We start from the raw sequence: 13820 nt of genomic DNA on the forward strand, positions 1-13820 counted from the left end.
AATATGCAGTGTTATCTTCTGGCAGTGTACATACAGATACCCAGCTAGCTTTTAAAAATGTATTTCATCTTCCCCAAACTATTCCAAAAAGTATTTAAAACATTTTTAAAAATCTGTCAAGATGTTTTCCCCAAAGAAACATCCACAACAAAATATCAATATTGCACTGAATCATACATTCCCTTTTTTGCCAAAGGAAAAAACAAACTTTTTACCGCAAAGGGGTCAGCCTGTTCCCAGGAAATGGGTGCTCCCCACGATGCTGGCCGCATCTTCTCAGGCAACGACTCTGGCACAGCAACAAGGATAAAACAAATATCTAGCAACGCTATTGCTGTGGCCAGGACCACCACCAAGCTGTCCCCGTATACTCGTCCAAGGTAAGCTCCGATTGCAGGGCTGGTTACCAGACTTGCGGCAAATGTTGCTGACACCTGTGACAAGTAAAGGTCGACAGGAAGAGATTAGTCAGTACAGCCTGACTCTACCTCAGCACCACGTAGCTCAGATTTCCGTCAGTCCTCCCGTCGCGCCCTCCCTCTCCTGCCTCTGCCATTTGTCTTATGCTCTCTTCTTTTGCAGGAAGAGAAAAGAATTAGATTTTTTAAGTATTAGATTCTTGGGGCATCTGGGTAGCTCAGTGGGTTAAGTGTCCGACTTCAGCTCAGGTCATGATCGCATGGTTCATGAGCTCGAGCCCCGCATTGGGCTCTGTGCTGACAGCTCATGGCCTAGAGCCTGCTTTGGATTCTGTGTCTCGCTCTCTCTCTGCCCCACCCCCACTCACGCTCTCTCTCTCAAAAAACAAATAAACATTAAAAAAAAAAAAGAGTTAGACTCTTAACTAAAAAAAATACGTAATGGCCTGAAAGAAGTCTAAAAAACAATGCTCTGAAGAAATCCACTGTCACTATGACTTTTTTCCCCAGTATTAAAATGAAATGTATGTTTACCTTGATGCATATTTAAGACTGGCTGAAATAAAGCTTAAAGACTTTGACATTTATCTTCTCATCAGAGAGAGTGTTAAGCGCTAGGATAAAACTGAACTTGGCGATCTCTTTAGGTGGTGGAGTTAGGAAGGATGGGATCACAGGTCCTTGGCATTTAGTTCATCACTAACCATGTCTAAAACTCTGAGGAAGTCCAGACACCTCTGGTGAAGATGCAGATTAAAGAGGACACAGGTGAAAAATTTAATTCTGGGGCGCCTCGGTGGCTCAGTCAGTTAAGTGTCCAACTCTTGATTTCAGCTTAAATCATGACCTCATAGTTCATGAGTTCGAGCCCTGTGTCTGTGTCCACAACGGGCTCCACGCTGCCAGCTTAGAATTCTCGCTTTCCCTCTCTGCCCCTCCTGCATGCATATGTGTTCTTTCTCAAAATAAGTAAGTAAACTTTAAAAAGCAAAGAGTAACTTATTCTCAGACATGTCTGGCTTATTAGACAAAATGGCCTGCACATCAGCAGATGTGACAGCAAGTAACACCTGACAGAGACTACACTCTGTAGAGGATAATTAGTGACCAATGTTGTAGTGCAGGAGTTTCTGCTCCCCACCCTGTGTTTTATTCTCTTTCTAGGCCATTTTTGACTTTTTGATGGAGGATCTAACTTCATAGGAGTGCTTATTTGTAGCTGTTTATTAAAAACTGCTCAAAAGAAGCAATTTGATTTCCAAAGGTCAATTATTTGACAAGTACATAACATTCTAGTAACTTTAAATATCTAGCTATCGGCCCAAGTATCCATCAGCTGATGAATGAACAAAATGTAGTATAGTCCATACAATGGAACACTATACCAAAGTGGAACTCCTGATAAATGGATCAACATGGATAAACCTCAAAAGATTATGCTAAGTGTAGACCCAAAAGACTACGTGTTGTATCATTTCAGTTATGTGAAATTTCTATTCAAAGCAAAACTACAAACGTAGAATGATTGGTGGTTCGTTGCCTGAGGTGAGGGGTGGAGACAGATGACAGATGGGCTGTGGGCTGATGGAAATGTTCTAAAACTGGACAGTGGAGGTATTTTGTTATGGCAGCTCTAGCAAATTAAATACAGTGGGCTGTGGTCTCAGAGGAACTTGGGTATGAGCATGGTTCTGGAACTTAAGTGGACAAAGGAGCAATGGCTCTCGCTGCGAGGGTCACTGAGATATCGTATTCACAGAGACCATGTATTCGAAGCAGTGAGCAAAGGTCCAATTAGAGTGTAGGTGTTTCATGTCATTTCCCTTCTCCTCCATTCTTCTCACCTAGTGGCCTTACTTTTCTGGTTAGACAGAGGACCACAAAGAACACCTTCCCTGCTGTTAGCTGCATCTGTATTATTTTTACAAGAATTACCTGTCATTTGCTAGAATATGCCTTTAATATATAAAGCCTCCAGGTTGAAAATTAATTTCAAGGATCTGGCTATGACAAAAAAAAAACAAAAAAAAACCTTTAACAAAAACCACTTGGATTGTGGTCATGGTTGCACAACTGGAAAAATTTACTAAAATTCATTGAATTATACACATAAAATGGATAGGTTTTATGGTATGTAAATTATAACTCAATAAAACTATTTAAAAATTTTGGGGGTACCTGGGTGGTTCATCAGTTAAGCGTCTGACTCTGGGTTTTGGCTCAGGGGTCATGAGCTCACAGTTTATAAATCCGAGCACCATGTCAGGCCTTGCATGAGAGTGCAAGGCCTGCTTGGGATTCTCTCTCTCCCTCTCTCTTTGCCCCTCCCCTGCTCTCTCTCAAAATAAATAAACATATAAAAAAAAAATTCCTGGCCATTGTCAACTTTGTATCATTTAATGTTCTAAGTTTACAACTGAAATCATTAGTTATTTTTTAAGTTTCTCACTATAGGTATTTCTCCTCAAAACTTCCAAATTCCATGATTCTGTGTTATATAGTGTCCTTTGAATCAAGAAAACAGTCTCTTATAAAACGAAGATTCAGCCTGACATATATTCAGCCCTTATTTATCAAAAGATGCTTGTTCTGGGCTCCTGGGTGGCTCAGTCAGTTAAGCATCTGACTCTTGATTTCAGCTCAGGTCACAATCTCAGGGTTCGTGGGATGGAGCTCCATGTCAGGCTCTGGGCTGACAGCACAGAGGCTGCTTGGGATTCTCTCTTCCTCTCTTTCTGCCCCTCCCTGCTTGCAAGCACATGCACGTTCTCTCTCTCAAAAATAAATAAATGAACATTAAAAAAAAAAAAAAGATGCTTGTCCTTTATTTGTTGAAATTCATCACTGTCCTACTTCTGGATATCTAATAATGATCTGTATACTATCATGCCCATGTAAACTATTTTCTTCTTAGATTTGACAGACAGCAGACTACACTACCACTGAATAATTCATTTCCCAAAACAAAATTCAGAGGTCGGCAAACTGCCACCTATGGGTCAAATCCAGCTAAGAATGGTTCTTACATTTTTGAAGAGATACACACAAAAACAAATATGAAAGAAACTGTGTGTAGCCCACAAAGTCACAGAAAAGTTTTGCTGATACCTGACCTAGATATTAGCCTATTACATTTTAGAGTAGCCATTAAATATTAGTAATGTTTTAAACTCATGATAGTAAATAATTTATTTTCAGTATTCTTTCAAAAAGAGCTTCTATAAGGTAAAAATATTCTATAATTTTAAGTCTGGCATATATGACTAATACTGAAAGTATCAAAACTTAGAAGGCTTTGTATTGAAAAAAACTTAAAAAAAATTTTTTTTAATATTTATTTATTTTTGCAAGAGAGTGAGTGAGAGAATCCCAAGCAGGCCCCTGCTGTCAGCACAGAACCCAATGTACGGTTCGAACTCATGAACCACGAGCTCATGACGTGAGCCATCCAAGAGTTGGATGTTTAACTGACTGAGCCACCCAGGCACCCCTGAAAATAACTTTTAATATAAGCCATCCATTAATGTAATGGATGGTTTTATTATGAAATGTATTTTATGCAAAAAAATAAATTTTGTAATGCAAAGGCTTGCACTCTTTGTAATATGAAATAATTAATGGAGTATTACTCGGCAATCGAAAAGAATGAAATCTTGCCATTCACAACTATGTGGATGGAACTGGAGGGTATTATACTAAGCAAAATTAGTCAGAGAAAGATAAAAATCATATGACTTCACTCATATGAGGACTTTAAGAGAAAAAAACAGATGAACATAAGGCAAGGGAAACAAAAATAATATAAAAACAGGGAGGGGAACAAAACAGAAGAGACTCATAAATATGGAGAACAAACTGAGGGTTACTGGAGGGGGTGTGGGAGGGGGGATGGGCTAAATGGGTAAGGGGCACTAAGGAATCTACTCATGAAATCATTGTTGCACTATATGCTAACTAATTTAGATGTGAATTTTAAGAAATAAAAAATAAAATCTCAAAAAAAAAAAAGAAATAATTAAAAAAACAAAGTGTTTTCCTGCAGCTACAAAGAATAAACAAACATACCAGTCCATATGCCATACTTCTTTCATGTTCTTGGGTTATATCTGCTACATATGCAAATACCACGGAGAAAGTTACTGCAAAAACCCCAGAAACAGAGATAACAGCAAAGTACCACCTAGGATGTAAAGACAATTGAAAAAAAACAGATTAACATTACCTTAACCTTCCTTTATTTCTGTAAGTGAGTTAGAGTAACAGCTTATTTCAGGCAACGGCTTAAGTCATCTATAAATCATAAGCCATAGATATAATGAAAACAGCATTAGAAGTGGCCCTTCAAAAATAATTCAGCTACTAAGCGGGAATACTTAAAATATATTTAGGTCAATATTTCACCCAAGTAGTGTACTGTTAAATGGCTTTGTTGTTGTTTCTACTAAAAACAGCAACAAACTAAAGTCTATTATAATTCATCCACTAGTACTTCCCACCACAGCACTACACAAAAAACAAAATTCAGTAAATAAAATGGAGGAATGTTACTCTCTATTTATTTTATGCCATATATATAGAAACTAGATGTTATTCTATAAGCTATCTTTAGCTTTTCAAATGTTGGCAAAACAAAAAATCAGTCTTTACATAGAAGAAACCTGTATGTCAGTTCACAAATGAAACTGAGAATAATTACTATAAAGAGTGAACAAAAACTATTAAAAAAATTTTTTTTAATGTTTTATTTATTTTTGAGACAGAGAGAGAGAAAGAACATGAGTGGGGAAGGGGCAGAGTCAGAGTGAGACACAGAATCCGAAGCAGGCTCCAGGCTCTGAGCTGTCAGCACAGAGCCTGACGCGGGGCTCGAACCTACGTTCCATGAGATCATGACCTGAGCTGAAGGTGGACGCTTAACTGACTGAGCCACCCAGGTGCCCCAAAAACTATTTTAAAAAGAGCATACTACAGGAGCATTTGGGTGGCTCAGTTGGTTAAGCGTTCAACTCTTGATTTCAGCTCAGGTCATGATCTCATGGTTCATGAGTTTGAGCCCCAGGTCAGGCTCCACACTGACAGCACAGAGGCTGCTTGGGATTCTCTCACCACCCCTCCCACCCCCGCCACTCCTTCTTGAGTATGCGCACAGGCATTCTTTCTCTCTCTCTGAAATAAATAAAACTTAAATAAATAAAAAGCAAATTGCATTTTGGTATTTATGATTTCAAAATAACTGGCCAGGAGGAAGAAATTTCTATTGTCATGCTGAATGTTTTAAAAATCATGTATAATCATAATGAACTTTCAGAATATTCTACTAGGGCTTTACTGCTTACTAAATTTTTTCTAACACACTGATTTCTACAGCAAATTTTTTGTCCATCCTCTGGACTCCTTTAGTAAGATTTCATTTGTGTGACTAGCATTCATCCGGAGTTTGGCCTTTAGAATTTTAGCTAACTAACCTACAATAGGAAGAAATGTAGGATTCTATCTATGATGTAGGATTAACTAACATTAATACGCAGTGGAGTAGAACATAAAAGAATTAATAACTCTACAACTACACTGAGCTCTATTATCTCAGGAAAATCATTCTCATTGTGAGCTTCCCTCCCTTCCTCCTCAGTGAAAATATCCTGATTTTAATTAACATGGTCATGAGCCCAGCATCTTGTAACAAGGAGCATATGCTTGAAATGTGACCAAAGGGATGTAAGCAGAGGTTGGGGGGGAATTCTGTAGTTTCCATATAGGAAGGCGTTGTGCTCTTCTAGCCACTCCCTCGTTTGCTGCCTGAAGTGTGACACAAGCTGACGCTCAGGCAGCTTTTAATGACAGCAGCTTTTAATGACAGCTTTTAATGACAGGCAGCTTGGAATGAGAATGGCAGCACATTCAACTCCTAACTTCTTTTATACGGAGAAAGAAATAAGTTTCCTTGATATTAAAGCAACTAGTATTTTGAGCTGTGAAATCCAAAAAAAGGTTAGCCAATAGTCTACACACTTCCTACAGTAGCATCCAGTTCTGTAACCTTTATGAGCTGTTGCTTAGCCACTATATTTTTAAGGGCCCTCTATTGTGTTGAAGAATAAACATGTTGGAAGAACAAAATTAAAATCTACATAGGTAAGATGGCGAAAAAGTGAAAGAAATAAAGGAATATTTAGAAAACAATGAACAGAATGATGTTTAACTGCTATAATCTGATTATGTACATACCATGGGCTGATCTTCATTAAAGGAATTGGGGCACACGTGAAAAATACTGTTAGCAGCAAGAAGGATTTCCGGCCCCAAACATCAGAAAGAGCACCAATAAGTGGGGCACTGAGGAATGACAACAAACCCTAAAGAAAGTAAATGAAAATATGTATACTATGTATATCAATGATAAAAAGAAATCATTCTACTATCCTAGAAGAGATTTTTTAAAGTTTATCTCTAACATAAATATAAGTATCACTAAACTAGATAGCTTATTTTTCCTCTATATATAATTTAAAACTTCCCGAAGATTATCTAGAATCACCTGAAGGGCTGTGGTTGCATATTAATATGAAATGCTCTAATGAATTCTCAGTCACAATAATTTGACACTGGCAATTCTAGGAAGGTATGTTAACTATCTGTTTTTATATCCACAGGCTAATTACCTGTTTATAAACCTTGTTGATGAAATGGAATCAAGAATAAAGACTATAGAATACTCAAGACATTACCATACAGTTTTATACTTATTTATGCATTTTTCAAATAATTCTTTTCTCTTCAATCTATATTCTTGTTGCTGGTTTATAAAAGCATTCTAGGATAAAAATGCCAACACATAAAATACAGAAGTCTGTAATGATGTGATTTATCATTATACAGAGTTGGCTATATTTGAGCCAAATCATATTTAAAACCCAGTTCGTGTAAACAATGAATAAGTAAATAAATAAAACCCAGTTCATTTTTAAGTGTTAAGTAATCCCTAAGGATACACTCAAAATTGTAAAAATTAACAGTGAATTGGTCCATTAAGTAACAATAATATATGGGCAGAATTATGCATGAAAGTGTATGTGTGTATGTGTGCATTATATCACTGACCCTACCTTTACTCCTTGAATTAAGCCATTCATCAGAAATGTATGTTTAGGAAAGGTTTCATGTAATACCTAAGGAAAAAACCAAAATACCACATTTCAGTCTCAGCAAAACTTACACATTTACATTTTAAAACATCCCTTCATATAATTTTATCTCTTATAAATTTTTGGATTTGTATGACACTACGCATATGAGTAAATACTAATAGTACCAAACATTTATTTGGCATTTACTATGTCACAAGGCACTAAATTGGGCACTGCACATGTATTAATTCCTTTTATTCCTCATAATGACCCTGCAAGAAAACTGATACAGACGGATGTTAAATGTCTTATACATGATTACATAGTTAGTATGTGGCAAAACTGAAATTGAACACAGGAAGTCAGGCTTGAAAGTCCATGCTTTTAATCACGATGTGGTGTCTTCACTGTTTGCCACATATAACTGACTAACAACTCCTTTACAGACAGGTGTATTATTTAAGATAGGGAACAGGGCAATTTTAATTGCCAAAAAATGAATCTAGAAAGATGCCATAAAGTAAGAAAAAGAAATCCAACCTATGAAAATGTATAACAACTTATTCTATTCTTTCTAAGACATGGCCTCAAAACTACATGGCATCGATTTGTTCAATGGGCAGCAAGTGAGCCACTGGGAAGCCACTGGTTGAAAAAGCAACTGAAGGTAAAAGTTACTAAAAAAATGAGAAAGAGTAGCTATCATTTTTACAGCCTATGTGTCAGAGTCTTTCTATATACTTTTCATTCTAACAACATTATGGATTAGATAAAATACCACTTTACAGATGAGGTGACTGAGTTCTTGCCTAAATTAAAAGCCAGTGCTTCCTTGGGGCACCTGGGTAGCTTAATCAGTTAAGTGGCTGACTTAGCTCACATCATGATCTCACGGTTCGTGGGTTTGAGCTCCGCGTCAGGCTCTGTGCTGACAGCTCGGAGCCTGAAGCCTGCTTCAGATTCTGTGTCTCCCTTTCTCTCTGTCCCTCCCTGCTCGCACTCTGTCTCTGTCTCAAAAATAAATAAACATTAAAAAAAAAAAAAGAAAAAAGCCAGTGCTTCCTCCATTATACCATCCTATTTCTCAATAAAAACAAGAGAGAATGGCAACATGGGAAAAAGAAAGTTGGGAAATCTCTACAGGAAGAAAAACTATGCCAAGTGCACTTACTGACATCTTTTAAGAAAAACCTTTAGAAGAATTACAATGTTCCCTTTTCTTCAGTTACTCTTCTGCCAAAAACTGGAAATCTAACAAAAATTAACTTATATGTAAAAACAAACAAAATTAGAAATGTTTAGTCAAAGAAAATCATTAACATGGGAAAAATCACGTGTTTATGATATTCATATATTTTGTCTGTATTTTTTGAGGATTATTTCTATCTCATTTATTTCTTTAATTTTTAGAGAGAGAGAGAGAGAGAGAGTGTGAGTGGGGAGAGGGGCAGAGGGAAAAAGATTCTTAAGCAGGCTCCGTGCTCAGCGAGGAGCCTGGCATGGGGCTTGGTTCCATGACCCTGGGATCATGACCTGAGCCAAAATCAAGAGTCAGATGCTCAACTGACTGAGCTACCAAGGCGTCTCTCCATATTTTATATTACATGTATTATATATTTTCTCAACTGAAGGCAATTTTGAGCTCCAGGGATCAGATGCCAATGTCTGAATACATTTTTGATCATCAAAACTTGGTTGTGGGGGAGCTATATTTAAGAGGTAGAGATCAGTGGTGCTGCTAAACACCCTACAACGCACAGGTCAGCCCCCACAACAAATAATCAGCCCAAAATGTCAAAGCGCTGAGGCTGAGAAACCCTGTTTTTACTTATAATAATGACCATGGATCTAAAGAGCAGGTTTGCAAACTTTCTGTAAAGAACCAGACAGCAAATATCTGTGTAGGCTATACAGTCTGTCACCAGTATTCAACTCAGCAAAAACAACCACAGACTATATGTAAATGAATGGATGTGGCTGTGTCCCAAATAAAACATTATTTGAGAAAAACACGCTACTGGGGCGCCTGGGTGGCTCAGTTGGTTAAGCATCCAACTCTTGGTTTCGGCTCAGGTCATGGTATCTCACGGTTCATGAGTTTGAGCCCTGAATCGAGCTCTGTGCTGACAGGATGAAGCCTGCTTGGGATGCTGTCTCTCTCCCTCTCTCTCTCAAAATGACTAAGTGGGCTTAAAAAAAAAGAAAAAAGAAAAACAGGCTACTAACAAGATTTATAAGATTTGCTCTGGCCATAGTTTGCCAGTTCTTGCTTAAGACTGAAACTCCTTAAAGGGTATCCTGAAACCTTTTGCAACAGATCAAATCTAGTTTTCTTCCAATAATTACTAAGAGCTGGGGCGCCTGGATAGCTCAGTTGGTGTAGCGTCTGACTCTTGATACTAACTCAGGTCATGATCTCACAGTTTGTGGATTCAAACCCTACATCGGGCTCTGTGCTGAAAGTGCATAGCCTGCTTGGGATTCTCTCCCTCCCTCCCTCTCTCTGCCCTGCCCCCACATGCGTGCTCATGGCACAAGCAAGTGTGTGTGCTCTCTCTCTCAAAATAAATAAAAATTTTTAAAAAGTAAGTACTAAGGGCCAAATCTTCCTAGGGACAAAAAAATGTGTGTCACAAAGAATAAAGGGCATAATGAATATGTACAAGATGCTTTATGATATGCTAGACCTTACTGCTAATGATTCACTTTGCCAAGCCACCTTCTATTCAATCAATCTAGTCTCTTCACTGTTTTCAATATTCCCGGGCTTTCCAATATTCACACTTTTATAAATGACATCCTCTTCTTTTGAATGTTTGCTCCCCTTATCTTCTCTATCTATCTAAATCAATCCCCAAACCTTCCAAATTGCTCCTCTGCTACCAAACTTTCCTGTACAAAGCAATCAATTTCTCCTTTAGGGCCCAAAATAAGTGATTACAGCACTCATGACAGTCACATAGGGTTTGTGAAATTTCTTTTATCACATACTAAGTTACTTAGCTCTAATATTTTTCAGTTTTTTAAAATATATATTTCCTTTCAACTGTATTTCAGACTTAAGGGCAGGTACTATATCCATTATACCTTGCATTTAGTATATCTTTATCTTGATTAGTGACTCACAGAGTACCTTCATGTAGTAACTGTTCACTAAATGTTCATAATTATCTGATAATACTGCTTTCAAAGTGATTTAATAACACAGAACAATTATGCAATTTAGTTAATGTTACAAAATAAAAACCTTCACAACCCCCAAAAAAGTATAGTTAAATTAAGATAAACAAACATCCCTGTTTAATTTTTTTAATTTGAGAGAGAAAGAGAGAGAGAGGGGCAGAGAGAGAGGTAGGGAGAGAATCCCAAGCAGGGTTCACACTGTCAGTGCAGACCCTGACTCAGGGCTCGAACTCACAAACGGTGAGATCATGACCCGATCTGAAATCAAGAGTCGGACACTGAACCAACCGAGCCATCCAGGCACCCCAATCCCTGTTTGATTTTTTTTTTTTAATATTTAGTTTTGGGAGAGTGCAAGTGGGAGGAGGGGCAGAGAGGTGAACAGAGGATGTGAAGCGGGCTCTGTGCCGACAGGCTGACGGCCGTGAGTCCGATGTGAGGCTTGAACTCACAAACCCCAAGATCATTATCTGAGCCGAAGTCAGATGCTCAAACTGACTAAGCCACCTAGGTGACCCCGTTTGATTTTTAAACAAAATTTTAACATGTAAAGATTTTGATCTGAGGCTCTTTTAGCACCAGACTTAGAGCTGAACAGGAAAAGGTGTAACATTTCCCAAGAAATTTTACAAATCTTGTAATGTATGGAATTAAAATTTTTTTGAGAGTAAATAGTTCTTAAAATATTAATGCCTTAGGACTATCTCTATAGCAAAGGCTACTAGGCCATTTACATAGAAGAGATGCTGTGTATCTGAGTGTATGGTCTTAATCCATAACACAGACTGTGCCTCTAAGCAGCCTAGACCATCAAACACTGGGCTAGTATTTTCAGAACCATAGGTCAAAAAAGTAACCCACTTCTAGGCATTATAGATCCTAAACTTACTGTTATTAATCATCACTGACTGAATATCCACTACCCCTTAAAAAATATTTGGCAGTGTAAAATTCTTCTTTCTGGTTAATGTAAATCCCCTTGGTGGAGACTTTACCATCCTCTCTTGGGCAGGCCCTCCACACAGCTTTTGTTCTTTCACTAAGTTCTAGGAGAATACAAGATTCTAGAAGTTCTTTGAGTTTAAAACTTAAAGACAACTGAAACCACATGAAATTAAAAAAATCTTTAACTTCACATTAATTCTGAAAACTAAGGAATTTATTAAAATTCAAAACATCATAATCCTGTTTATTATCATTAAATATGCCTTACCATTGGTTCTCTGTTAAATGAATCAATTCAAAGATCTTTGAAATTTAAAATGTTGAAACTTTATAATTTTTGAGAACTATGTATGGAAAGAAAGATACTGACTTAACATATAAATAAACTGAATTATACTTCATCCTCATTCTCCCTTTTATACGTTAAGAGCTGTGACCCTCTAAGAGGCACCATTTATATCAGTTTCAAAGCACGTAAGACATAAAATGTTTAAAGATTCACTGATTTTTAGAAAGGGGGCGAAGTGCTATGACTCGGTGCCTTCTTGTACCTCGACACGCACCCCCGCCGCCCGCCACACCAACACAGGAGTTGGGAGTAAGGGAGTACAGGAGTCCAAAACAAAGAAGACTGCCAACAAAGTCAACAACAAAAATTTGTAAGCAAAAAGCCTCAAAATGAGCAAAACCTTTTCAGGCCTGTACTGAGTTAATATACTGGTTCTTAATTAGTGATATATACTAGATATAGGAGAATCACTTCTAAAAAATCCACATCTGAGCCTCACTCTTGAAAATTCAGATTTCAGCAGGACAGGTTATAAGGCCCGGGTATTTTGAAGAAACTCTCCAAATATCACTGATATTCACTTCTAGTAAAAAATCACTGACTAACAGCACATTTTTAACTGCTGAAAATGTTCATCTCTGGTTGGCTAATTTGTCTTAATGGTGAAAGTGAAGTTCATACTGAAGCCAAGCTCTCTTACCCAATGCCTGAAGGCCAAAGTACCTGAAAGCACCTGGAATATAACAAATCTCAGCATTCAGATACAATCTAATGTCTACAACTCAATCCTTGTTTTGCCTAGTTCTGTCTCACACCATCCTCACAAGGATTTCCCCATCACACGAGAAAAATATAGAACACAAAAACTGAAATTATTTAAAACATGCATATATTATAGATGAGAAAAGAATTAGAAAAATAAAACTCTAAGCCTAATATTCATTAAACTTGATAGTTTTCTTTCCTGAGGACACTTGACTTTAAAAATATTAATGAAATAAAAACTGAAAAAGGTAAAGGATTAGGATTCTCGTTTCACCATTTAAAAATTCAGATATAAATGACAAAAATGGGAATTAAGAATAACTGTTATAACAACCATGGGGGGAAAAGTCTTGCTATACATCAACTGGCAATGTTATAGATATTATTACAAAAAATATAATCATGCTAGCAAAAAAAAAAATTAAGTCCTCACAAATTGGCACCTTTTATTTTCCTGATCAGAATTCAATTCTGTATTTAAAAAAGAAAAAAAATCAAAAGCACTAAACATTTTTTAACAAAAAGAATTAAAAATACACTAAACACAAAGTTAGTTTTCCCATAACTATGATAAATGAAGCCTTTATGTCTAAATAACTGGATTCTTTCCTTGTTCTTAAAGAAGACAGTCTCTGTCCAATTAGGAAAGAAAAATACAAAAGTTAGATAAAAAATAGGCATATCTAAAGAATACAAACCAGAAGCAAATTTTACAAATTGCCATACACACTTTAAATCCTGCTGACAAATATGGAAACATCACAAAAAGCTTTTTTGATGGCTTGTGAACAATTTACCCAAAACATTTTAATCTCTCTACTTAGCTACTGTTTGGACTGCCAATAACCTTACCTAAAACCTGGGTATAAACCACCGACTGCCAGCATTCCCCCAGGCTGAGCACTGGAACAAAGCAAGCCTAGTTTTAAATACGAACTCTGCAGTTTACCTTCACAGTTGTAGCAAGTAAGTTGCTTAATTTTCTAAACCTTAATTTTCTCAACTCTATTATCAGGCTAATACCTCACCCGTAAGGTGATTTTGAGGATTAAAAGTGAAAATGTATTTAAAGTGCCTAGGACAGTGCCTGGACCC

The 13820-nt window shown here is 37.1% G+C and overlaps 1 protein-coding gene across 1 annotated transcript in view; it reads right to left on the reverse strand.

Moving 5' to 3' along the window:
• The window catches only part of MFSD14A (major facilitator superfamily domain containing 14A), a 44198-nt gene that overhangs the window by 12469 nt on the left and 17909 nt on the right, over positions 1–13820 (reverse strand). Inside the window, exons 3-6 of the mRNA XM_019457617.2 lie at positions 7523–7585; positions 6645–6772; positions 4485–4599; positions 216–434 (exon numbers count right to left, since the gene is read on the reverse strand). Of these exons, the coding sequence (XP_019313162.1) occupies positions 216–434; positions 4485–4599; positions 6645–6772; positions 7523–7585 (525 nt within the window). The remainder of the gene's footprint in view (positions 1–215; positions 435–4484; positions 4600–6644; positions 6773–7522; positions 7586–13820) is intronic.

Source organism: Panthera pardus, unplaced genomic scaffold (assembly GCF_024362965.1).
Source record: "Panthera pardus isolate Hobbes unplaced genomic scaffold, ASM2436296v1 HiC_scaffold_11, whole genome shotgun sequence".
In the NCBI taxonomy this organism is placed as follows: domain Eukaryota; kingdom Metazoa; phylum Chordata; class Mammalia; order Carnivora; family Felidae; genus Panthera; species Panthera pardus.